Below are 27,470 nucleotides of genomic sequence, written 5' to 3'. Positions count from 1 at the left end.
TTATGTTATCGTAAGCCTTTTCGATATTCATGGCCAGAACGGTACGTACGCTGTGGCTGCGGACTGATAGAACTTGCGATTCCAAGACAGCCGGATCATCTTCAGTACCAATGAATGTACGGGAACCAATTTGGGCTGGGTGACAGAAATCTTGCTGCTCCAGCCACCTCGACAGTCGTGTGCTTAACACTTTCTCTATCAGCTTGCACAGCGTTGACGTAAGGGAAACAGGCCGGAAGTTCACAAGGTCCGTCGGTAGCTTCCATGGTTTTGAAATTGGTATCACAGTGGCCATTTTGCAGGTCTCAGGTACAGAGCCGTTTAGCATACTTTGTTAATGGCGTCAAGAAACCGAGAGAGGACAGCACAACTCATGTTCTTGTACACATGGAATGGCATCCTGACCGGCCGATATGTCTTCCGTTTTGCCTCATCTATCGCTGCAAGCAACTTAGGCATTGAAAAAGGACTCGCAATAAATTCGCGTCGGCTGCTGATGTCAGTTTACCTCAGTGTGCTGGAATCCCTGCAGAGTTAGAAGTGGTAGCTGGGGGAGACAACACATCATATTTTGGATAACACTTCCACGCCGCTTCTCTGGTGAAATCATCTGGAGACAAGTTAGCTGCCAAGCACGCGGTGGTAGCTGCGTCGGGTCGACGGTGACCTTGCTACATTGCGCGGAAAGTTCGCCAGAGAGATGGATTCGACGACTTCGTAGAAAACTGCTCATGCCACGCATGGCACTGCCATCGTGATAGATAGCGCTGATATCTGCGAGCTTTAACCGTTATTGAGATTAGTCTTATACATGCTTGTGCTGGTGCTGGATCGAATAAGGCTGCCAGCTCGGCCTGTCGGCACGCAGCCCACAAGTTCAGCGGTCTGATATGGGAAATCAGTCGACCGATGCCTCTCCAGGTGGAGGTTGCAGCCCTGTTTTACGCGCATTGTATGTGTTGAACAAGCAGTGGCGACGACTCAGCAGGGAGATCCTGGAGAATAGTGCGGAAACTGCCCCAGTTGAGCACAGTTCAGTTGTGGCGTTACTGGCGGGCACGTGATGGATGGACACCGAAGCTGACTAGGGTGATGGTCATTCCCCAGCAGTCAGGCGAAAGGTGCCACGAAGGAATGCCGGGGCAAAAGGCCAACTTGGATTTCTAAATTACATACGGCAACCCTGCATACACCGCTTAACTACCTACATAGACCGCCTAACTACTGCGTCACTGCGCGAAGTATGGAATTAGGACGGCCAGTGACCTAGAATGCAAAGAAAAGAGTGACTACTACTGCGTATTTGAATATTAAACCATTAACACTATCGCGTCGCACCGTTCATCTGGAGCACTTTAGTTACGAAAGAAGCCAACAATGAGTAAAACTAAGGAGCACAAGGGGGTGCTTCTATTTTTTTATTTATGGTGTTGATAGATAGTAAAAAATAGTATAGCTATTCTGTGGGTGAAATGTAATTCATTTGAAAGCTTTAGGGCGCAAGCACAAAAGCCTCCCCCCCCCCCCCCCTCTACGACTTCGTCGATCTTTGTCTGACAGCTGCCTGAGCTGCAAAGCTGAGCCTCGGCCCGAAACCGAATAAAAAACCGAAGTGCAAGTGCACGTAATTTGCATTTGGCCTAACCACAATAAATTGTTCTCTGTTTTTTTTTTTAAATTTCGCGCTCCTATAAAGGTAGCTTTGATAAACTTCGTCGCCGCTGTCACCACCTGCAAGTGATAAGCGCTAATTTTGCGCCTAAAGTAACTTGTTTTTGACGGTCATAAAAATTGTAAGAGTACACTGAGGTCCCGCAGTGGAGGGCTGAGGAATAATTTCGACCTACCTGGAGATCTTTAACGTGCACTCACATCGCGCAGTGCCCCTTGTGCTGTGCGACGTCAGGGCACGTTAAAGAGCCCCAGGTGGTCAAAATTATTCCGGCGCCATCTACTACGGCACCTCTTCCTTCCTTTCTTTTCTCATTTCCTCCTTTATCCCTTCTCTTACGGCGCGGTTCAAGCGTTCGCCAAGATATGTGAGACAGATACTGCGCCATTTCCTTTCCTTTAAAAATACCAAACCAATTATAGCTATAGAGTAACTGTTCTGTCTGCCACCTGGAGCATGTAAACGATGAAAGCTGAGAGTAATTGTTATGCGCTACTCGACCCTATTGCTACTTTCGCATAACTGCTATTCAGTACTGGCAAGAAAAATAAACGTGATTGGAGCTGACCGACATTCGTATTCCGTCCATATTTGAAAATAGAGCAGCAAAAAAAAATAAACATGCCCTACTCGAAGCTCAGCTCCATTTCCTTTTTCCAGTTGTCCTCCACACTCCCCTTTCATTGTCCAGCACGGCCACCGAAGATAAACAACAGGACGTCGCAGCAACAACTTATGCCTTACCGACAGATGTCCGACTCGAGCCCATTGAACTTTCCTTTTTCTATGCACCTGCTGCGGTCCAGCTGCTCGCCGAGGAAGTCTCAAGTATAAGCTCCGAAAACGTTGCAGAAAGTATCAGAGGTGCGTAGTTCAGCGGAAATGAGAAAAATCACTGCTTCCATCTTGTGCGTTCTAGCAGGAGTGATTGGTAAGTACTGTTTTTGCTTTTTTTTTCGCACGCATAGCTTTCTACGGAGAGAGCACAACCAGATCGCATCACGGATTTATCTCCTTAACTACTATATTTGAAGGGTTGCATAAGGGTATGGGGTTGGTTCTGTATAGCCCTTTATGTATTCCGCAATGAATGTATACCGACTTCCTCAATTCGCTGCTCTGTTGAAAATAAAAAGAACCATTTGTTGGTGAATTTGCTGCAAACATGCTTGCTATGCGTGAATACCGATGAACAAAGGATACAACACGGATATTGTTATAACTTTTAGATCTTGAATATCTTAGTCACAGTCACAGAATTTCTGCGAGGTATTTATTCTACTCCCAATCGCCTTAATTCATTATAACTCCCAGCTCTTAAGTAGTTGGCAATGATGATGATGATGAAGCTTTATGGAGCAAGGCCATCTGTGGCCGAAGGGCGCCATGGCAGGTGTTCTTAGTGTATTCAAATTAGTTCAAAGACCCAATTAGCGTGCAGTTCACTCAGAGAAGCCAAGCCCCGGGCCACGCTAAAGACTGTAGCCATTGTATGACCGGTGAACTGTGCCTGGGGGCACTGGGGTTAGAACGCCGCACCTCCCATTTGCTCAGCAGATATTCGTACTGGAAATTGGATAAGAAAATCTGAAGGGTTAGGTTCGCCGCAACAGGCTTAGAACAGGGTTATTTGGGGGTGAATGCGGCAAGTCTTTGTTCCGCAGACAAGGTATGTGTGTTAATCTTGATGATATATAACCAGAGGAAAACTTGTTTGTTAACTTCTAGAGTACGATTTCATATCAAAATGATGCTTTCTTGCTGGCAGAACAAGAATCATTCCGTATTTTATCTCAGTAGGTTAATTCTGGAGTAACCACCCTCGTACTGATTCTGAGTGCCTCTTAAAAAGTGGCCCTGATGCGGCCTCTCAAAAAGTGCAGCTTGCAATTATCCAACTTAGCTAAAGTTGCTAACCCGCGGTATTCTTCCTGCGTTATTTCACAGATAACAGAGGTGTATAACGAATAGGCCCTCTATGCTAGTTTTCCTGCGCACAAAAATGATTCGGAGTTGATAGGAGCACAATAAGTATTGCATGAACGGCACATGTCATTTGCTCTGATACCAAGGCCTCATATGCAAACGCATAGGAGCGTGAGACCCGAAACATTGTTATCACATCTTCGACCGGATTCATTCTACTGTTTCACCAGGCAGTTCCTGTGCAGCTGGTTCCGCGTATTCTCCATGGCACCACTGCAAAGGCCAATACATCCCTGTGAGTTCGCTGCAAATTCTACAGTCGCTTTTTGTGTGACGTCTTCGATACTAGATGCTTTATTTTTTCGGAGGTTGTGGGTCCGGATCCCACCGGCGGCATATGGTTGCTTTTTTCTGCTTTTAATAAACTGCCATTAATGAAACACTACAAATTAAAAGAAGCCATATCCTCTTCTCCATGGTTGAGATGGCTTTTGGCTTCCGTCATGTTATATAGAAGACTTTTTTGTGGTGCTCAAAATTAGTGCGTTTCGATGACGAAACGAAATGGTTCTTCTTTACCAACTTGGTGATTTATTTCAATGTTTATAAATTTTTTATTACGTTTAGCTGACGGGCATGCCAAAAAAAATCAGTATTGCTAAAAAAATTGGCGTAAGCTCGCCGCAATTCTACCCAACAATAATGAAGCACGAAAGCTACTTTTTTCCAATACTTACTGGAATTCTTTACACATTGTTTTCTGAAATTCTTTCTGCAACTCATTACATTTTTTTTCTTCAATTAATTACTTTTTTAAGTTGATTTAACTCCTTGTTATTTTATTTTGTTCCTTTTCTTTCTATGGTTTTCTGAATTGTTCTTTTATTTTTTGTTATTTTCAATCTTTCAAATTTTAGTTCATTTGACTTTTATTTTCAATTTTCATTCATTGATTTCAATGTTCGTTAATTTTATTTTGGTCTCTGCTGTTTCCCAAAGACATTTTGCATACCGGCATGACCTTGATGAACGGGAAGAGCAGATATTTCGTTCTAAAATAATTTTTGCCTAACAAATGTGGTGTATACAGATGCACGCTTTCGTTTCCTTAGTGCGAGAACTAATTCCCCTGTAGTACATGGGGGAACGCAATGCATGCCGCAATTTTGAGCCTCTGAGAATAGGAGCTAAACCTACCGATCTAGAATGTGTTGAATACAAGGGTAAAAAAATAAAGTACTTTGAAGCTTCGGTCACAATCTATTGAAGAAAGCGGTTTAAATATCTCATCTATTTCTATAAATTAACTTTTCCTGTCATCTTGACTTGTGTTCTTGCTATAATACGCATTTTCATAAAATATTTCGTGCATCATATAAACATGATAAACAAGCTGATTGAAATAGTACTTTCGCATTAGTAAGGACTCCAACGAACGTCCTCCTTCTGTCGCTATATGGACGAAAATAATGCTCGTCTTTTTTCCATTCACTATGAAGTAAACGCGCTAAACATCTTGTTTCGGCCACGAATAATCTCGTCTGACGAGATGAACACTTCCGGGTGTACATTTTTATCATTGCGTTCTGAAGAATGTCATCATGCGCCTTAATAGGACGCTCTGAAGCATTCTTACTAATTTATTTAACTACTTAAGTCTACCACTTACCTCTCTTTGCGGCTTTATATTCTTGTGTTGGGCCCATAAACTAAATTATCAGCACTTCCTGGTTGCAATAGTCACAGGACCGGAAAAATGACCGCTAATCCGCAGTGCTTTATTCGAATGCCAGTGTTGCGACTACTCAATTCCGCATCTTTCAGCCCGCTGGCACTGCAAAAAAAAAACAAAAAACAAGAGCGTTCTCACACGAACAAATAAAGATAGCGTTTTAGAATCTCTTAAGTACTCGTAAGAACGAAGTGCCAGGCAGCAGTGACGACAACTACTATGAAGAATGTTTCGAGCGCGAATAAACAAGTATACAGCTGAGTGGCAGCGACAGTGACAAATGTGCTTTCCTGATGGCGGACACGGAAGGACCACTCTTACACCGGGGCAGGACTGCGGTTCGTGACTGCGCTTGTGCATTACGAAGCTCCTATCTAGACCTTGCGTACTTTCGCGAACAACGCTGTCCATTACGCATCCGCAACCATAATGGTCCCTTTATAGCTAATGTAGAAAGGTATGGCCGCACGTAAGCGGTGCAAAAGAGTGTACTGAGAAAAAAAGAAAGACTGATTCCCGACTGTAAGCATGAGACGGAACCACCGAGCCAGATGGCACATCTGTGTTCAAAGGTGCCTTGTACAGTCAAGTACAAAAGTCTCTGGGCCATGTGTTCCTCAAACGAAGCTGATAGCTGCGCGAATAGCCGGCGACTGGAGAGAACACTTGTGCAGGAGGAAGTCAAAATTTTTTTCCTTCATTTTGACAATGTACTCTCCAGCCGCCGTCTAAGAGCAGAGCTATCGGGGGTTTTTTTTTAGGGCTTCCGCTCGCTCACGCGTCGTGTCTTTTCCCGTACGTCCAGCATGACGTTGTTCCCCTATGCGTAAGACACGAGCTTCACGCTCACAGGTCCGCTCTGGGAGTGGTAGCAAAACATCAGCGCTTCGCGGCAAAGAAGTTCCCCAATCCGATGGCAGTGCCCCAAACAACAGCAGTGCGACCGAAGGGAGGAAATTTAACGAGGCCCCAGAAAGTCGTTGAAGCGCCACTCGTGTAACATACGGTCTAAACATCCGTCCTTTTAACAGCCTGAACTTCAGTAAAAAGGCGTAAGTTGTCCCCTAGTGCACACTCTTGCTTGCACAAACGGCAGTGTACTAGAGGAGAGCTTACTATCATTTATTTTTTTCTGTTTAGAGTGCGCGTCGGGCTTGACTGTTCAGCGGAGGCTACGTCTCATCGCTTAAAGCAGCGACGGAAGCTCAAGCCACACAGTGCATTATTAGTGTTTTCTGGGGAAGGGCAGTCATCGTCATCATCAGCCGGTCTACGTCCACTGCAGGACAAAGGCCTCTCCCATGTCTCTCCAATTAACCCTGTTCTCTGACAGATGCCGGCACCGTATCCCCGCAAACTTCTTAATCTGATGCGCTCACCTATCTTTTCGGCGCCCCTCCTACGCTCGCCTTCTCTTGTAATTAACTCCGTTAACCTTAACGACTAGCGGATATCTTGCCTTTGCATTACATGCCCTGCCCAAGCCCATTTTCTCCTCTTGATTTCGACCCGGATGTCAATAGCCACCGTATGTTCCCTCACCTACTCTGTCCGCTTCCGGGCTCTTAAGGTTAGACCTATCATTTTCCTTTCCATAGCTCGCTGCGTTGTTCTTAACTTAAGCTGAACCCTCTTTGTTAGCCTCCACGTTTCTGCCCCATAGGTGAGTACCGGTAGGATACAGCTGTTGTATACTTTTCACTTCTGAGATATTGGTAAACTGGCATTCATGATGTCAGAGAGCTCGCCATATGCGCTCCACCACATTCTTATTCTTCTAGTTATTTCGCCCTTTCTATTCAGAACCGCGGTCACTACCTGCCCTAAGTAGTCGTATTCCCTTACTACTTCGTGCACCTCGCTACCAATTGTACATTGCTGTTCCCTTGCGAGACTGTAGAAGATAGCTTTGGTTCTGTGTATGTTAAGTTTTAGACACATCGTTTTGGTCTGATTGTCTAACTCAATGATCACATTTTGCAGTTCATGTCCTGAGTGACTTGCCAAAGCAATGCCATCAGTGAATCGCAGGTTACTTAGGTATTCTCCATTAATCCTCATCCCCTACTGGTCCCAATCCCCTCCTCGCAACACCTCGTGTAAATAGGCAATGAAAAGCATAAGCGAGATCATCTCTCCCTTCTTGACACCCTTCATTGTTGGAATTTTATTGCTGATTTTATGGAGAACTGGGGTTGCTTTGCAATTGTTATAGATATTTCCCATTATTTCCACAAGACTGTTCTACACCCTGATTCCGCAATGCCCCGCGACTGCTGAGGCTTCCACTCTGTCAAATGCTTTCTCGTAATCAATGAAGGCTATATACGAGGACTTTTAGAAAAGTATCCGACCTTTGGCCCAAGAAAAAAAACTGGCATAACTGGAGCTTTAGAAACCTAATAACCTTCAAAGTAGTTTCCTTGGGGCTGAATATACATTTTCCAGCGGTGCTGCCATTGTTGGAAGTATTCCGAAAAGGCCCTTTTCGGAATGGAATTTATCTCCCCTGTCGTTGCAGCCATAATGTCCTTTCTTTTCTGAAATCGCGCTCCTTTCAATGGCCTCTTGATTTCAGGAAACAGCCAGAAGTCGTAGGGGGACATATCAGGAGAGTAAGGAGCCTGTTGAACTACAGGAGTCTGGTTTTTCGCCAGAAAAGTCTGAATCAGATGCGAGGAATGTGCAGGAGCAATGCCGCGAGGGATGCGCCAATTTCTTGTTGACCTCAATTCCGGTCTCTTGCACCGCACAACACCACGTAGGCGATGGAGGACTTCCCTGTAGTACTCTTTAGTCATTCTTTGATCCTGTGGGGTGCCTACTCGTGGTGTGCCACACATAGGGAGTCAAAAAAGCAGTCAGCATCACTTTGACATTGCTGCGCACTTGGCGGGCCTTCTTTGGTCTTGGTGACGTGGAATGCGTCCTCTGTGACGACTGGGATTTGGTTTCCGGGTCGTACCCGTACACCCAAGACTCGTCATTAGTGATTACGGCGTCGGTGAAGTCAGGGTAACTGTTTGTGGAATCCAGCGTCTCCTGTGAGACTTCAACACGAAGCTGCTTTTTCTCCACCGTCAGCAGCTTCGGCACGAATTTTTCCGCAACTCTCTCCATGGCCAAATCTTCGGTGATAATGGAATGTGCAGAAAAATTGCTGATGTACACGTCTTCCGCAATTTCTCGGATAGTCACACAACAGTCCCGTAGCACCACAGCGTTCACTTCGGCAATTACCTGGTAATTTAGGCATGTTGATGGCCGACCGGAGCATGGCTCTCTCTCCACAGATGTGCGGCCGTCTTTAAACCAGTTGCACCACTGCTTAATCTGTGTGCTGCTCATAGCATCATCACCGAAAGGCGTCTGAACATTTCCAATGGTTTCCACTTGGCTATCGCCAAGTTTCTGGTAAAATTTGAGGTAGTAGCGCTGCTCCTCTCGCTCCGCCATTTTCCTTGCAATAAAAAACCGACGAGAGCACTGCGAACTGCCTCATTCAAACGCTGTGTCCCAGCGACTGACGCTATCGGCAGGCGGGAAAAAATTTGTGCATGCGCACGAAGGCTGAAGGTAGGCTGGTGCAAGAGTGCTTGTTTCAAATCCATCAGGTGTTTGCAAAAACAAAATTAAAGTCGGATACTTTTCTAACATACCTCGTATAGGGGTGGCTTTACTGCGCGTATTTCTTTCTCACCTCATTGATGTGGTAAATGTGGTTTATTGTCCAGTATCCTGTAGTAAGCCTGCCGGATCGTTTCGTTGATTGAAATCTAAGGTTTTCCTGATAGTATTAGCCATTACCTTTTTAAACACCTTGCAGGCAACGGACAGTAAGCTGATCGGTCTGTAATTTTCCAAGCCCTTGGCGTCTCCCGTCTTATGAATTCAGATAATGTTAGCGTTCTTCCAAGCTTGTGGTACACTCGGGGTCATAAGGTATTGCGTATACAGTGTGGCTAGTTTTTCTAGCACAATCTCTCCTCTATCCTGCAATAGATCAGGTGTTACCTGATACTTACGGGCTGCTTTCCCCCTTTTAATTGTTCCTAAGGTTTTTTTTACTTCCTCTTTCTTTCCTGGCGGGATATACCATTGCCGTGTGCTGCAGCCTCCCCCATAAGCATTCAGATTACATTGGCTACTGAAAAGATTTGCGTAGAACGCTTCGGTTACTTTAACTCTCTTTCTCTTTCTCTTTCTCTTTGTCTCTTAACGCATACATCTATCGCAGTAACTTAACCCTCGACACCACTCCTACGCCGTAATAAAAGGGAGAAAGGTGGGAGCCAAAGAAGAATGAGAGAAAGGGGTGCCGTAGTGGAAGGCTCCCGAATAATTTCGACCAGCTGGGGGCCTTTAAGGCGCACTGGAATCGCATAGCATACAGGTGCATTCCCCATTCTTCAGTGAAACGAGGCCGCCGCGGCCGGACTCGAAGCCGTGTACTGAGGCTCAGTAACCGATCGCTATAATCACTGAGCCACCGCAGCGGGTCAGAGTGCACGACCGCGACTGTGTTATTAGCAGTTGTGAGGAACTAAAAGCAGCAGCAGTCAAACTATGGGTCGCCACGTGGATTTTGCCTTGAAGGAAAAATTGCGAATTGAAATTGAAGGAAAAATGACACAATGTCGTTAAGGACATCATGTTCTGGTGTCCTCTTTGCATATCACTTCGCAGACACGGACACTCTCGGACAATACACACACAGGCTCTGTTTAACGAGGTATATCAAGAGCCTTTCAATCAAAATTCTGCTATCAACACTGCCATGGTGGCCCGCAGGACAGACGATCACGATATTCCCAACGGTCGCTTTTTCAATCTGCTGCGAAAATGATCAGTCGGCCATGGGCCGAGGTACTGCTACAGCGACAGACAGCAGTAATAAATACCGTACTGTCCTTCTCCGTTTGCCTGTGAGTAAAACAAATCAAACTGACCATCAGCGAATGTGTTGTTTACGTCAGTACTGTTCTGGTCCTTTTCTATTTGTGGCACTAAAATATGGACCTCCAAAAAAGCTGGCCTTGAAGTATGTGCCCATTTCTCTACCTTAATTCGCACTCAGTCAAGCTTAATCATTGCCGCACAAGGTGATTTAAGCTCTTCTCGGAAATTTCCTTCCAAGGAGCGCAATCGCAATGCATCCGCTTTCCTTCTTCGTGCCGCTATCATTCTTGCGTACCCACTGCAGTGGCTTGGTGGCTGGGGCGTTCTGCTTCTCACCTAAGGACCCACCCAGAACCGAAACCTGGCCGCGACATCATCACCACACTTTAAACAATCCCACGTGGTCGAAATTACTTCGGAGCCCTCCACTGCGGCGTCTCTCGTCACCTGTTTGCGCTTCAGGACGATTAGCCCACCATACCTTGCGATACCAAGTCAATCTTGTGTATTCATCTACATGACCTACTAAAAGCAGGAGACCCCGCATCTTCGTGGCATCATCCCATTTGCTTTTTGTGCTCATAAGAACACCCTTGTCGTGAGAATGTGTTTTTCTTTCCAATCGCCTTGAGCCTTGTTTGACAGAGCAAAATCCCCATGTCTATAGCGGTGGTACGGAAGACGAGAAAAAGTGGGTCAGGGACTGATCGTCTATACTTTTTGATGGGCTTCACTAAATCAGTGTTCGTGATTTGTAAAGATTCACTTGAATGTGCTGGCGGAATTATGACGAGAGCTGGTCGCCACAATGCAACGGCACTTATTGGGCAAAACTGGCATCAACAAACATAATGGATGTGTTTTCATTCATACCCAGCCGCGTAAATCTCATAGCAAGCCTGTTTTACATACTCCTGATTCAGGAAAACCATGGTGGAGCTCCCGGGCTTTCTAACCCTTGCTAGCGGGACGGGATCTCCCCCATAAATGAGCATCAGTTCATAAGTGCCTTTTCATGTTTCTTTGCTTGACTCTCTCAAGTGTGCTCTAGTCCGTTTAACGGGGCGCTTATACTCTTCGACTGCGTCCGTAAGCAGTGGCTCTGGACGAAGCGAAATAGCGAAATCGAAATGCTGGATTTGGTTTGCCAACATAGCAATGTACCCTTTTGGCTATGCGCATTTAAAATGTAAGTGAGGGCCTTCTGGTTCATGGAAAGAATAAATTTCGCCCCCTCCGAGTATGCGCAACCACACTAAGAAGATTTATAACGAGCACTTCTTTTTTAGCGGCTGTACACTTAATCCTCGCCGCCTTGAATGCACACAGATGAATTCGTAGTATACTGAAACTTCGTGTTATTGTTTGGTTGCCTTTCATGGAGAGTTCTAGGCCTATTTTATGGCGGTAACCTCCGTGCTCACTTCGAAGGCTGACCGCAACATCGGCCTGCACAGCATAAAGTGATACAAATAAGACAAAGCAGGGTGTGATGGACTACTGAACTCTTGATTCCAATCAAAGCTAACGCATTCTGTTTCAGGAAGCTGAAAAAAATTTGCCAGTTATGAAGAAAACCTGACTGAAATTGTTTCGGTCTCTCTTTTCGTATTGTAGACACAAAAACAATGGCACCGAAAAAAAAAAACAATATCTTTTGCGACAAACTCATGGTTCACTGTGGTCTGACAAATAAAAAACTTCCCAGTTTTTGCATAAAAGTTTTAGTATTCAAACAGCACTCAAACTTCACGACCAACACTTTACCTTCAGCAGCTACTGCTACGGAAAATTTTAATTATTTGAAATGATTGGCCGAAGTAAAAACACATATCAGAATGGGCACCACCTTTTGTTTTCCTCTCTTACAGCCAGGACCAAAATCGCCCTGTGCATACATATGCTTCAGTCGTGCCACTGGCTGGTCCCAAGGAACCCTTGGAGATGGAGCGCCTTGCACGGTAGGCTGTCTCGTCGTTTTAGTGCTTGAAACTAATTCTGTGCTAGCATTTGCTGCTCACAAGTTAATTTTTCGGGAGATCTGAGCGTTCTCCTCGCCTTACGAAATTATTTCTAACACATTGCTATTGATTAATTTATGGACCTATGAGACGAAACGGCATCTCAGTGCCAAACATTTTGATCCTCCACAAAAAGAGATTTCTATTGAATTATAAACGCCAAAAGCCTCCAAGTTGCATTTAGGTCTTTATGCATTGCTGCTATTAAGGCCTCTAAATACAAGAACAGTTGAGTGCATTATTCTTGCCCTCTCACTGTAATGCCTTGACAAAGGTGCTGAGAGTAAGAAACGAGTAAAATAATAATAAAAAAAAATATTTTGAGCTCAAAGCGGCGGCGGGCTCCGCTGCATTCTTTTATAGTGATAACATGCCATCTCATCACGCTCATCGAAGCAAGAACGCTGTCATCAACGTTAAAAATTCAGCCGTCTTCCGTTCCCGATTTTCAACAGCGTCTAAATAAATTACCTATCGCACAAAGCCAAACAAAATTCACAAGCCGAGAGGGTGTTCATTCTGCTAGCCAAAGCTTCGATAACGCGACTCCGTTTGGGAAGAAGTGATCTTCACGAAAGCCAATCATATCTTCAAAACGTTGGCTAGAGAACAAACGTTCCCCCTCAGCAATTCTTCATTTTGTTTTGTGTTTTCATGAATCCGTTTTCTGGATGGAAACCATAGATGGCTAGGACACCGTTAAGCATCATTTATAAAACACTAGAGCAACAGACAACCAAGGACAGTCAGACACGCGAACAGCACAAGTGAACACAGTGTCTTCCACTGTAGCATTCATTGTGTTTATCGCAGTAGTATTAAAGGAATGATGCACTAAAAGTTCATCGTGCACGATAGTAGATTAGCCCCTGTTTAATGCCCGGCGATAACTGAGAAAGAAGTCTTGGCAAGGCATTGGCGTAAAATTAATTGCGTCCAATGAAAAAAATCTCATGGTCTAAGACAGTTCTCCGTAAAGTCTCACTAGTCGAACATAGCAGTGTTTGCAATGCAGTGTGTATAAGTAAGGGCAGGGTGTAAGGAATTAAACCCAAAAGTGTGGCCCGACCCAAACATTTAACGCGTTCGAAAAATTCGCACAGTCGCACAGGAGGATGTCTAGCATGGAAACAGGTGCGAATACGGCTACTTAAGATAGAAAAATGCCATCACGGCCGTGGATGCCGCGTGACTGCAATAGTTGTTGTGAGAAATATTGTAACTTCAGGAAGTGGCAACGTCATAAAACTGTTGCCTACGTAGTGCAACAGTTTCTTCTAACCGCTCCTGAGAAGGCAACAAGATCTGCCGGAAATAGAAACGTGTGAAACTTCAATGCCAAGTTTGACTTCTCAGCGTAGAGCGACAGGTTTACACTGCTCAGTTGAAAAGCATATATCAACTGTAAGAATCGCAAGGCAGCATAATAAACAAAGCACGAATTGCTACTGCGTATCATAAGCTACCCATCAGAGAAGCCAACAGCCACAGAAATCAAGGAGCACAGGGGATTTTTTTTAATTAATTTTTATTTTTTTGTGGTGTTGATCAAGTAAGAATATTACTGAATATCTTGTCGCTTAAAGCTAATTGATTAGAAAAGCAGAAGAAAAAATAACCACATGCCGCCGGTGGGATCCGAACCCACGACCTCCGAATTACGCGCCCGGTGCTCTACCTCTGAGCTACGGCGACGGCTATCAAACCTTCTGTTTTCGGGGGTATTTATGTTTACAAATAACCTAACCTTGAGAGTGTTCATCAGCGCCACACACGTTCGTAAGCGGCGGACGTGGAACGTCCTGAGTTACCGCTGGTGTGACGTAGAACGCCATCGAACGGCGAGGGTGGAAGCTGTGTGAGAACCCTCTTATGCTTCCTATGGCGAAAGGCTGCCAGAACCGAGGCCCTCGCTAAGCAATTAAGCAAACAAGGGAAGGGGATCAGGGGCTCGTTATAAACATGAGAGAAGCCAACAGCCACAGAAACCAAGGAGCACAGGGGATTTTTGTTTAATTAATTTTTATTTTTTTCGTGGTGTTGATCAAGTTAGAATATTACTGAATATCTTGTCGCTTAAAGCTAATTGATTAGAAAAGCAGAAGAAAAAACAACCACATGCCGCCGGTGGGATCCGAACCCACGACCTCCGAATTACGCGTCCGGTGCTCTACCTCTGAGCTACGGCGACGGCTGTCACAACGACATGCCGCCGGTGGGATCCGAACCCACGACCTCCGCCGCTTACGAACGTGGGGGTGGCAGCTGATGAACACTCTCAAGGTTAGGTTATTTGTAAACATAAATACCCCCGAAAGCAGCAGGTTTGACAGCCGTCGCCGTAGCTCAGGGGTAGAGCACCGGACGCGTAATTTGGAGGTCGTGGGTTCGGATCTCACCGGCGGCATGTGGTTGTTTTTTCTTCTGCTTTTCTAATCAATTAGCTTTAAGCGATGAGATATTCAGTAATATTCTTACTTGATCAACACCACAAAAAAAAAATTAAAAAAATCCCCTGTGCTCCTTGGTTTCTGTGGCTGTTGGCTTCTCTCATGTTTATAACGAGCCCCTCATCCCCTTCCCTTGTTTGCTTAATTGCTTACCAAGGGCCTCGGTTCTGGCAGCCTTGCGCCATAGGAAGCATAAGAGGGTTCTCACACAGCTTCCACCCTCGCCGTTCGATGGCGTTCTACGTCACACCAGCGGTAACTCAGGACGTTCCACGTCCGCCGCTTACGAACGTGGGTAGCGCTGATGAACACTCTCAAGGTTAGGTTATTTGTAAACATAAATACCCCCTAAAGCAGAAGGTTTGACAGCCGTCGCCGTAGCTCAGAGGTAGAGCACCGGACGCGTAATTCGGAGGTCGTGGGTTCGGATCCCACCGGCGGCATGTGGTTGTTTTTTCTTCTGCTTTTCTAATCAATTAGCTTTAAGCGACAAGATATTCAGTAATATTCTTACTTGATCAACACCACAAAAAAAAAAAAAATTAATTAAAAATAAAAAAACCCTGTGCTCCTTGGTTTCTGTGGCTGTTGGCTTCTCTCATGTTTATAACGAGCCCCTCACCCCTTCCCTTGTTTGCTTAATTGCTTAGCGAGGGCCTCGGTTCTGGCAGCCTTGCGCCATAGGAAGCATAAGAGGGTTCTCACACAGCTTCCACCCTCGCCGTTCGATAGCGTTCTACGTCCCACCAGCGGTAACTCAGGACGTTCCACGTCCGCCGCTTACGAACGTGGGTGGCGCTGATGAACACTCTCAAGGTTAGGTTATTTGTAAACATAAATACCCCCGAAAGCAGAAGGTTTGACAGCCGTCGCCGTAGCTCAGAGGTAGAGCACCGGACGCGTAATTCGGAGGTCGTGGGTTCGGATCCCACCGGCGGCATGTGGTTGTTTTTTCTTCTGCTTTTCTAATCAATTAGCTTTAAGCGACAAGATATTCAGTAATATTCTTACTTGATCAACACCACAAAAAAATAAAAATTAATTTAAAAAAAATCCCCTGTGCTCCTTGGTTTCTATGGCTCTTGGCTTCTCTCATGTTTATAACGAGCCCCTCATCCCCTTCCCTTGTTTGCTTAATAAGCTACCCATCGTTATATATTTTGCATGATTGTTAACAAACTGCATGGTTTTTGCGTGCCTTCCTGTCTACCGGATGCTCTACACGAAAATTACCCTTTCGGCTCCTTCTTGTGTCGCTCAGTGCCCTCTGTCTTGAAATGCTCCATCATTTTAGACGACTGAACTTAAAGTAGATGTTTACATCTTTCGCACTTAAGAAGCGGAAACTTCTTACTAGAAAGAAATCTGAATACGTTTGCAATGCGGTTTAAAAAAAATATGGAACCCTCGTTTAAAAACAAGACAGGATAGCAGCATTTCCGACGAACTATATCCACTACAAATGTCATTTCTCTTCTATGACAAGCAAAATATATCGACAGCCACTCGACAAACAAAAATTTCTTCACAGCTTCACTGCCTCGAAGCAGAGAGGATGCACAACGCGCTAATTATATAAAAAGGAGCGATCGGTTTATTTAAATTAATCCAAAAAGGACCGATGACTGAGCCCTGGTGTCCAACCAACATAGCACTGTCCATCGGCCGACTCACCTTTTCCACGTACCTGATCCTCCATGCCGTCAACGCTGGGCGGACCCTCAACACGTCGAGGATGTCAGACTGAATGATTTCGAGAAATTCGTTCGTAATAATTTTTTGTCAGTGGCGTACACTGTGTAGCAGAGTTAAGTATTCTGTTTATATTCAAGGATGCAGCGCTGACCACACAAATTCTCGACAACCGAAGATAAGAGCTGTTAAGGACTCCGTAGTTCTGGTAATTTTTCTTGCAAAAGTCATAAAGGCGGTCCCGAACATTTTAAAATACTTCATTCAGATAAAATTCGAAAAAATGTTTTCTCCATCAGTTCCTTAAAAAAGCATAATCCTCTTACAGTACTTTTCAAAACAAGCTATTCCATTTACAACGCATTTCCAGTGTGTGTACGGTCCTTCCTGCTACAATAGTTTTCTATGCGCTTCCTTGAAACGAAAACGCTGTACCTGCTGGCTCAAAGCCGCTCTTGTTTGTCAATGAAAATGAGCTGAAGCAGGGTGATGCTGTCAGCAAGAACACCTCGCGGTGGTGTTTTTGAACGTTTCTAGTCGCTCGTCGTGTAAATTACACGGTGCCGCTTCTGATTAACAATTTCTTTTATCACAATACTTCCAGCTGTCAAAGGGGCGCCATGCAGCAGGACAGTGCATCAGGGGAGTGTGCATTGAAATTTCACGTAAGTTCACCTGAGATCCACTTCTCCACCATAATAAATTTTCATGCAGTACATATTTTTTATGACACCTTAAAATTTTTTGTAATTAAAGAGAAGTCTTTTGAACGAATTTCGCAACATGAAAACAAGTCTTTTGCGCCAACAATCATCACACAATCTCCTACACAGGAGTACATTTTGAGAACACACATTTTTCCTCTTCTATTGCTCGATTCTTTGTTGGGTTTTGTCATGTGGTGTCACTAAGCTGTAACAAAGACGACATAATGCTGGCACTGGATATAGAAAGGAAGGCAGCTAGAAGCGTCTTCAAGTTTTTCCTGAAGATAGCTTCCTGAACTTACCTATTCCGAAGCGTAGTTCAGTGACTGGCCATGTAAATTCTACATAAACTATTAGTAGTGATTAAAAGTGGCGCATAGCAAACCAATTTATGCCGCACTTGGACAGGGCATAACTTCAATGCAGGCAAGTCGGGAAACACTTACCCCCTTAGGATATTATACACTGTTAGTAATAAATTCTCCTTGATGATCTTTCCTGTATGTCATAGCCGACGAGCACACACTGTATCAGGGCAAGTGGTACAATAAATGTATAGTGCTTGCGTCATTCATGGTGAAAAACAAAGCCAGCTGGACGGAACGCACAAGTGTACGACGACACCACATGCGCAGGTGGTGTCTTCTTTCTCTTGCGCGTCCAATCTACATGGTCTGTTCTGAAAGTAGTAGGACTCATTTTTTTAAACAAAATTTATTCAATAGAACAGTACAAACGATTACAGTTTTTCAAGGTTGTAGGTGTAGGTGCACCCTAGAGCGTGTAGGTGCACCCTTCCGCACCTACACGCTGCTGCCAATGAGTTTTACAGTTTTCGTACGCTTCCAGGAACGCCTGGACCGGAATGCTGTTTAGCTCTCTCGTCACGGCCTGTTGAACCACCTCTACCGATCCGTGATGTCCCCCCTCAAGCGTAAATTTTATTCTCGGGAATAGAAAAAAGTCTGGTGGGGCCAAGTCGAGGCTGTAGGGGGGCTGAGGCAGCGTTGCCGCCTTGTGCTGGGCATAAAATCGGGGTCCTCATTCTCATGGTGAAGAAGATCCTACCGGTTGGCCTTTTCCTCCTCTGAAAACACTCCCAGCACCAACTTCACGCACGCTTTCCTCATGGATACGTTTTCTTTCACGATCTCAAAAACTTGGGTTTGAGGAATGCTCAAGTCATCAGCAATCATTCTAATACTCATTCTACGATCACTGTTAAGTAAATGTTTCACTAGCTACACATTTTCGTTGGTCATGCTGGTCGAAGGGCGTCTGGAGCGGTCGTCTTCCTCCACTCTTTCCTTACCTTCTCGGAAAAGCTTGTGCCACTCAAAAAACACCTGATCTACTCATGGAAGCGTCACCATAGGCCTCCTTAATTATGTTGTGAGTCTCTTTGCCCGTTTTGCCAAGATTTACTCAAAATTTTGATCACGTATCGCTTTTTCAGTAAACGCTCGACGATTCTGCGTGACGAGACGTTTCGACAGGGGTTCAAAGTACAAGCGACCTCCTCTCTTCAACGGCCGAGAGCCGACTTCCGATTTTCCCCAGCATTCCCAATATCCCCCTTCAACGATCCTGCACGCGCAGACCGCCTCTCGCCCGCCCGTTCGCCCAGGAAAAAACCAGTCCTACTACTTTCAGAACAGACCCTGTATTTTGCGCTGTTTTTCAGCATGATTATTCACCGATTAGTCAAAGCTTTGCTTTCACTGCATCATTTCCTGCGTGTCTTGACTAGCAGTGGAGCCACTTTACCTTCTAGTGTCCAACATTGCTGGACAAAAATTTTGAATAGTGAATGTTATAAGCTACTGTTGCGGAAATATTGAAGGTAATGTTCCAATTTACCCATGTGCAGCAAAAACTTTATTCCAAACTTTTCCATCGCTCGCATGAAACAGTTAAGAATGCCATAAAAATAACAATAGGGAATGCTTTTGATGATAGCAAAAATGTTAATAGCAAAAATTGTAAGCCTGTCGAAGGTTGATCAGCCGATAAATTTATTTTTATAATGAAATCTTAGAATATATGAAAAACATTGAGTTCATAAACTCTTTCCTGTTCCAAAATTGTTTTCTCTAGAATTCTTGGATATGAAAACGTAGTGAAGCAGGGCGAGGGGATGATCTTAAACGGAAAGAAAAGTGCACTTATATGCGCGCACGAAAAAATAGAATTAGACACAAGCGCCGGTGGGTTCCCTCTTCCCTTTCAATTATTACCGGTGCTAGTCATTCATGCCGAATTCTCCCTCTTTCAGCACCCTGGTATACAACTTGCGACGGCGTTTACCGAGGCGTAAGTACATAGAAAAAAACGAGAGAAAGTTTATTACAAGAGCTGTACCATATTCATTTGCACTTTTGTATCTGCCGCTCCGCATAATATGACTTATCGTGCATTTCACCCGTCGTTAGTAGTGAGGACTGTAGCCCACAAGCAGACACCAGCACGACTCGGGGGTATCCATTTTGTGGGTGCCAGCGCTACTTTCTTCCTGGACATGTCAGCAGCCGAGAGGGGAGCACGGATGCTATCTGCAAGCACACCGCCGGACGACATAGTCATGGCGTACCCCACTTTTGATGGCAGACGCGAAAATGACAGACGCTGCGCTTGCCTTCTCTTGACATCTACTCCGTTACCCTTAAAATATTTGAATGGCGCAAGGGAACACAGGATGACACGCCATTCAAAAAATTTATGATGAACCATCTTGCCCAACAGCAAGTACTTCTGCCCGTTACCCTTATTGACCAGCGGTTGTCTTGCCTTCGATTACATGCCCTGCGAAGCCCATTTCCTCCTCTTGATTTTCATTAGGATGTTACCAACTTGCATGACGGGATAGCGTTAATAGTTAATATCCATATAGCGGCATTGGTCACTCTTGACTTCAGATTTACAGATTCCCCGGGAGTCATCATACTACACCTGAAGCTGTGGGGCAGCGATTAAACTGCGCCACTGCCTTGCGATGACAGCTGCTACCACCGGTGTGGCTTGTGGGTCCCAGGTTGCTGTCACGAGCAACCCAGAATGGGACCCGAGCAACCTGTCGCGAACAGCGTTTAACTGCCACCTGCTACGGTGGTCAGTTTTCTCATAGTTTTATGGGCAGGTTTCGATGAGGCCTCAAGGTCATCTGACCTAGGTGGCCTACCAGGTTGCTTCTCCGGGAATTTTTCGCTCACCATGGCAACCACCGTACCGGATTTTCTGCAGAAACGCTGGTCTGCTGGGCGATGTCAGTGCACGTCAAATATCCCCAGGTTGTCGAAATTATTCCGGAGACCTCCACTACGGCACCTCTTTCTATCTTTCTTCTTTCCCTCCCGCCTTCCTCCCTTCCCTTGCGGCGTGGTTCGGCTGCCCGTCAGAAAGCTACTGCGTCATTTTCTTTCCTCAAAAACCAATTTTAAAAACCATTTTTTATGCGTTTGGTATGGGTAGGATAAGTTTTTAAAGCCTTCGTAAGTGGTAGTAAACCTGAGCACTAGCCTACATGTCATACATCTTAAACTTAAGGTGAATGCATCATAATATTACTGGACACGTTAGAAAGAAGGCTACCCCGTTGTTCCACAAATTGCATTAATTACAATTTCTCGGGCGTTTTTCGGACACCATTCATTCGCTTGTGCGCATTTAGCCACGTGCAGTATGTGCGAGATGCTTTTTCAGAAAGTTCCCAGGCTACCAATAGCGCTAAGTTCTGGATGTTTTTCTTGGGTATCTTCTGGTGCCCCCAGACGTTTAACAGCTCTTAAGCGGTGAAATGAAATGCTCCCGTTGACTGTCTGACCTTCTGAGCGTCTATGCAAACCCCACTACAGTGCCGAAAAACAAATCCGATTTCATGAGGACATTTCTAAAGAAGGCACTTGCTCCCCCATGCTCACTGTCGAGCAGGATGAGCGCGTCAGCGCAGCCTCAGTCGTTTTTAATGCAGACCAAGCTTGCATGGAGTGCCTTCATCTGAGCTATTTGGCACACACCAACTGTGGGAAACAGCGTCTTTCGCGTAGATTCTACCCTACTCGGCTCCACCACTTATATAATTCCCACATATAAGCGAAGAATTAAATATACTTGGGCATCCAAAAACCCTGTTCGGGAACAGTAATCAATCAGGAAGGAAAAAGCTTAAACTGCATTCTCCACGCGTTACTGTTTGCGAAGGAAGGACATCATAGAAACTGGAAACTACGAGTATCCTAATGTGGCATATGGTCATTCTGTCACATAAATATGACAATGAATGATGTTCACTGCTGGCATCGAAAGCTTCTATACTGCGCTAATTGGGCTGTTCTTTGACGCTACCACTTTTAAACCAGATAGAATAATATTTGCATTTTATTTTTTTCATCCCTTAAAGGCCCGGAGACATTACAGAAGGGGGGTGTGCATTCAGTTGGGAGTAGCGTCTGGACAAAAGTAAAAGACACAAGAAAAGAGAGAAAGTGTGCATTACAAAATTAACTCAAAAACAAAACTACAGAACAATCCAAAAGGGTGCCTAAAAAATTTAAAACTGGGTAGTGTTCGCGCTTCAACATCGCAGTATGGTTATAACAAGTCTGCGGTATCAGGTAATACGCAGTTACAAAAATAGGTTGCTCTTGTACGAAAAATGACCAGCCTATTTGTGATGGCATAGATGGCGGTCAGAGCATGTAATTATGTTAAAGGCTGTTTCAAAGCGCTATGCGCCCAGAGAAAAATGAATTTTAGTGGCACAAGTGCGGACATTGGTACCTGCGATGAGGTGACTGTCTTCTAAGCGGAATTACGTTCTGGGGGTGGTTGCAGGAAAGAATGTCTTGCCATTAAAGAAAGAGTAAAAAATGCTTAAACGTAAAATTACTTGGTCGGTCGGGAGCGTTGGAAGGCCGCGAGTTTTTTTTTTTTATTTAAGCGATACTGGTTTTCGTTTTAATATTACGAAATGATGATGATGAAACGCGCGGCGATGTTTTCAATGACTTTAAGGTGGGTGGTGAGGTATGCTCGAAAAGAACGCAGAAAGATGAAGAATATTTAACTTCTGACGGATGAATGTGGTGTACGCCAGCTATTTTTCGTCGGCTGAGGAAGATTTCAGATTGTATTATAGAGAGAGTAAAATTTTATGGTATAAAAGACCGGAGCAGACCGCAAGTGGAGTCCTCAATCCAGGACTCCAGTAGCTTCCACCGACACTTTAGCGCTCCTTAGACTTCCAGGGTGTCGCTGTGCATGCCCATGCAATGTGTGTCATTGTAGGAATATTAGCACACTAACGTTTATCTGCGTGTAATATTGGATGAATGCGGTGTAGGTGACGAAGATTGGGTAAACAGAGTGTTTGGATGCGTCTTAAGTGGCAGGATTCCGCAAGGAAAAGCTATTTTTGGGGAGGGGGTCAGAGACACTGACTTAGGCGGAGGGTCTCTATTGTGCGCGACGCCTTGGAAAATATGGCAGAAATGTGCGTTCTCCATGGCAGTGAAGGTGTAATGTGCCCTCCCAGATGTTTTTCAGATTACTTTGTTCCAATGACTACGGTAAAATGTTGTAAGGGTTGTTAATCACGGTGCTTTTGAGGAATAATTATGCGAATCTGCATTTATTTCGATTAAGTGGCATACGCCATATATCGCAGCACCATCTTGCTTCTTAAAATACAGAATTGCTTGTTTTGTGTGAGGCAATTTTTCACGCTCAATCAAATAAAGCTTGTTCACTATTGCTAACTTCAGTACGCACCCCGTGACGTATCTTCACGCCGTAGGGTACGCTACTTTCTTGAGGCACAAGTCTTAAGAAGATATGCGTCATTTTGCAAGGGCCTCTATCGAGAACTTAAGCTTTTGCCTCTTTCTCTTTTACTCCGCACGGGTGCCATTAACTCTAAAAATAATTGCATGCCTTGCTTCAACTATTCACTCGTATTTCTAGTTAACATACCACTCTGCTATGACTCTAACAAGAACTTGTTTCTTGGAAGCGCGGAGGTAACCTGCTGCAATGCATTTCCTTCCAGAGAGGATACGCCCCTTCGTGCCGCTACACATGCAGAGACCGATTCGGACAGCGCAAACGGAAGAACTACTTTTATGGAACGCCTTGTCTCGTAAGCCCATCTTTTACTGTTTATAAATGTGGTCATTACCTACAAATTGCATATGGGGCCTTGCCAGCGCGATGTCTTTGAACGCCTTCGCTTCAACTTTTGAACCATTTTCAGACATACTTCCAGTAACCATCAAACGTCATTAACAGATTTTCTTCACGCTGCCTGGGTCAAATTTTTTGGCAGACAATGAGAAAGCTAATGTACCGCGAACCTATAAAAGCCCGTTTCGCCCTTTGTCCGTACACTTCCGTCATCAAGTATTCCTTTGAAGTTTTATAGTATTGTTATAGGCCCGGGGAACGTAACGCAAACAGGATTTCTGTCCTACTATCGACAGCCCCAAGCGCACGCCTGTGTCCTCGTTAGCTGTTTGTGCGGTAGACCTTCTTAAAAACCGAAACGAATAAGAATAGCAGTGCTTCGCTTGTGATGAAAACCCAATAGTGGAGCTAAACAACCTATCGAACATGCATCGAACAGTCAGACACTTGAATCGAATATTCGTAGGAATGTTCGCGTCTTATGGCATGCGGGCGAAAACAGCGAACTGTGGCGCCAAAGCTGCGGCATCGCGCTATACATGAGGGAGTTATAGCTGCGAAAGGAACCAACAGTGATGTTCGCTATGGCGACACAACGTGGAGTCAGCATGTTAACTCTATGATGGCAACGTAGCAGCGTAGGAAAATTGTACTTGATTTTTGGCAGCGCTTGCAAATAAACTGGCGCTCATCTAGGTAGAGGAAAAGAGGACGAACTATGAGCCGTTGCCTCCGAGATGAGCAATCACGGCAGAGTTTTCTAACCGTGGCTCGATTCTCTCTTTGGAGATTTAGACGCCACTTTCGTTTTACATTGTTCTGTGTTCCTTCGTCCGCATTTTCTTGCGCTGGTAAAACACCATGGAAAACCAACTAGCCCGTCAGTTGACGCCACTTTCGCGTTGTGAGTTTGTCGACTTTCTCTTGAGGAAACCCGAAATAGACGCCGCACTTGATGCACGGAAGCGCTCACCTGCATTTAGTCTTTCATCAATATTCCACATTCAAAGTAAAAAAGTCGTCGAGACAAGTTCGTGGGCTACACCAGCTTACTCGAGCGGAGACTAACTCGGGGTCAGAATGTAGCGGCTATATCCACGCTTATATCGACAGATCAGTGACACCTACCGTATCAACAGCAGCTATTGCTGTATCACTCAGCAGCAGATTCGATGCCACATTTCAGGTCACAAAAGCGGCATCAGCAGCTGTAGAGCTTGTGACAATGCGGGAAGATAGTCATCACATGTGTGGTGGGTTTTCTCAATCGTGGTTCCTATCTTCTGATACCAAAGCTGCGCCATAAATTCTAGCTAGTATATGCTACTAGTATATGCCACATGATGTCGGTGAGCTCTTCATCTGAACAGGAAAAAATGTGGTGAATGCCCCCGTGGCAATGCGAATGACCATCGCTAGCTCATCCACGTTGCACTTTTCTAATTATTGCATTTGCTTTGTATGCTGCTGCATCCCATGAGTGACTGCTGATTGCGTTTTAGCGGTGCTTTTTACGAGTGCTTTATGGTGTGAGAAATCTGTTGGCAACTGTTTGAGCGTCTTGCCGTGGAGCTCGTTTGCGGTCAGCGTCCCGAAAGCATTGGTCCTATGGTCGACCTGCCGCACGTTTACGGCTCTGGCCCTCCAGCATAGGTGCGGCGTTCAGAGAACGACGCCCCGCCGCGCTTCCACCTATGCTCTTCCTGTAAGGTGAATAATCTGCCGCGTCGCCGCTAGCGGCTTTGTCATAACTGCTGCGGCTGCTATAGCACTTGCTCTCCGGATGGCACGCCATCCAGTGATTTCAAAATGTGAATTTTTTAAACGAAATTTATGGCCTCAGGGCGTCAATGAGCGGAAGTGTGGTGAAGGATGCAGTAATTATTAAAGGAAGGGAAATAAGTTATGGTTGGTTTGGTTGGTTTATGGGGTTTAACGTCCCAAAGCGACTAAGGCTATGAGAGACGCCGTAGTGGAGGGCTCCGGAAATTTCGACCGCCTGGGGTTCTTTAACGTGCACTGACATGGCACAGCACACGGGCCTCTAGAATTTCTTCTCCAAAGAAATTCAACCGCCGCGGCCGGGATCGAACCCGCGTCTTTTGGGTCAGCAGCCGAGCTCCATAACCACTGAGCCACTGCGGCGGCTTAATAAGTTATGGGAATAAGTAATTGGATGTAAAGTAATGGGAATAAGTCCCACAGTAAGCGGTGAATGTCGGCTTCAATGTGCTCGCGTTGACAGATCAGACTCACAGGCCGAGGATGGAAATGTCGATACGAGGGCACTAATGCGTTGTTGCTGCGACCCTGTGCTCGATGTCAAGACGGCGAAATTAGCACCAGACTCGGGCACAGTGCACGGTGTGTTCACATGTTCGCGGGACGCTGGATGCTGACAGCGTGGAGGCGAGGGGTCTTCGTTATGACAGCTGGAAAAGTAAAATGGAACGTTTTTTGCTGCTGTGTCGCATTGTGTTTCAGTGGACTGCTTAAGACTGTTAGTTGCACGGAACTGAGCGTGCTGACAACGCAAAACAAAGAGCACCCTGAGCAATGGTGTGCGAACAGTAGCCCCGTTTTTGAGACGGAACGCCATCTCCATTCTTCCCGGTGTCATAAGCATGCCACATCGAGAGATTGGGCGCAACTAGGCACTGTGCGTCGAAGCCTTCACAGGCTTAATCGGTAAATGAGCTCTCGCATTTCGCGTGGAATTCCGCTCATCAGGCAAGCTTTATACTTAGACCGAGATTGCGTGTCGCTTTCACGCGGTAGTGCTCGAATTTAATTAGACTCGCGGTCTCTTGAGATTCCGCTACTTTTCATGAGATTGAGATTTTGAACCATGTAACAGAGATACGCCCTGCATGTTCGCACGAAAGATTGCCGGTTGCCGCTTCCTTTGGAGCCTCCCGCGAGCACACTACTCTCGGACATTGTGGTACAGTCATGCTCGGAAATTTACAGGATCCGTATTCATGGGAAAGCAATTATTTCCGCTTAGTGTTGATAGCCAGTCAGCTGGTGTCTATTGCAACGGATTGAGCAAACGTGTTCTCTTTTCGATTTAGGCTTTTTCATTGACCGGCTTCTTCTCAGCACAGATAATTAATTTTCTTTCCACGCACCCACATCCTGCAAACTTTTTTTCATTACTCTATTGGGCACAAGGCAGGTGACTTGGAAACCTCTCCAGACAACGTGGCGGCTTCGCTGTTCTTTGCGCAACAAAGTGTTTAGACGCGCGGTTTTGACTTGCGCCCTCCTGACGTGCTTGTATATATACAGGGAGTTCATATTTAAGCCTTACAGATTTCTCGAAATTTATGCACTGAGAGGTGCCTGATTTTCACCTCTGCATGTATGCCATGCAGCCAGGGTAACACGAAGTGAGATTATAATTGTCACTGCATGGCACCTAATGAACCAAAACATATTGACTTTTAAGTCACTGCAGCCAGCGTGAATGTAGTTACTGTTCCACTGGACGCGCATCTTATGGGCAGAGGTGGATTTCACGTGTCTCTTACTACCTAATTTCACAAATGTGCAAAGCCTGATTTTTACTACTTAATATAAAGGTGATTTGTTTAACAATTACAGATTTTTGTTGAAAAAACAGCGACAGAGACGTCGGTGCGGTCTATAGAGCTGCTTTGTGCAGGAATGCGGTCATTATGTGCCCCATATGGATCGATATAAGCGATTAATTGATGGGAATTAACAAAATGAACCTTTTTATTTAGTTTTTAAATTAGTGGGGCAAGGTTACATTCAGACAATGAGGGCCGTTCACAACGAAGGCGAGACGTGTTTTTAAGTTATTTTAATAAGCGATGTTTTTTCATATAACGAACGGCATACGCATTACAAAGCACGTGGAGTTGGCTTTCTCGCATTGCACATTTATAAAATGCCGTGCTTTGCACTTCATGTGCATCAAATGTAGGCGCAGTTATTGCATATGATGAGCAGTGAAAACAATTTCGGTGACGATACCACGCGCAGCGATATCACTTAAAAATAGATAATGCTCGAAAGCCAACTCAACAAGTATTGAAATACGTAACTTTGGTGTTCGATGTTTCGAACCACATCGACTATTAAGAAATTTAAAAAATAGGGCACATGTTCGATGTTGATTGCCATCATTCGTGCAGTGTAACCTTTGCCCGGAAATTCAGAACTGAA

The 27,470-nt window shown here is 45.1% G+C and overlaps 1 protein-coding gene across 1 annotated transcript in view; it reads left to right on the top strand.

Moving 5' to 3' along the window:
- Positions 1-2,373: 2,373 nt before the first annotated feature.
- LOC149328313 (uncharacterized) overlaps positions 2,374-27,470 on the top strand; it is a 45,694-nt gene continuing 20,597 nt past the window's right edge. The window contains exons 1-6 of the mRNA XM_089560669.1: positions 2,374-2,603; positions 3,829-3,893; positions 12,101-12,190; positions 16,997-17,057; positions 19,375-19,412; positions 23,143-23,232. Coding sequence (XP_089416795.1) covers positions 2,555-2,603; positions 3,829-3,893; positions 12,101-12,190; positions 16,997-17,057; positions 19,375-19,412; positions 23,143-23,232 — 393 coding nt within the window. The 5' untranslated portion in view covers positions 2,374-2,554. The remainder of the gene's footprint in view (positions 2,604-3,828; positions 3,894-12,100; positions 12,191-16,996; positions 17,058-19,374; positions 19,413-23,142; positions 23,233-27,470) is intronic.

Source organism: Amblyomma mixtum, chromosome 9 (genome assembly GCF_055824585.1).
Source record: "Amblyomma mixtum isolate Tamu chromosome 9, ASM5582458v1, whole genome shotgun sequence".
NCBI lineage: Eukaryota > Metazoa > Arthropoda > Arachnida > Ixodida > Ixodidae > Amblyomma > Amblyomma mixtum.
This window is presented reverse-complemented; position numbering and strand designations above follow the sequence as displayed.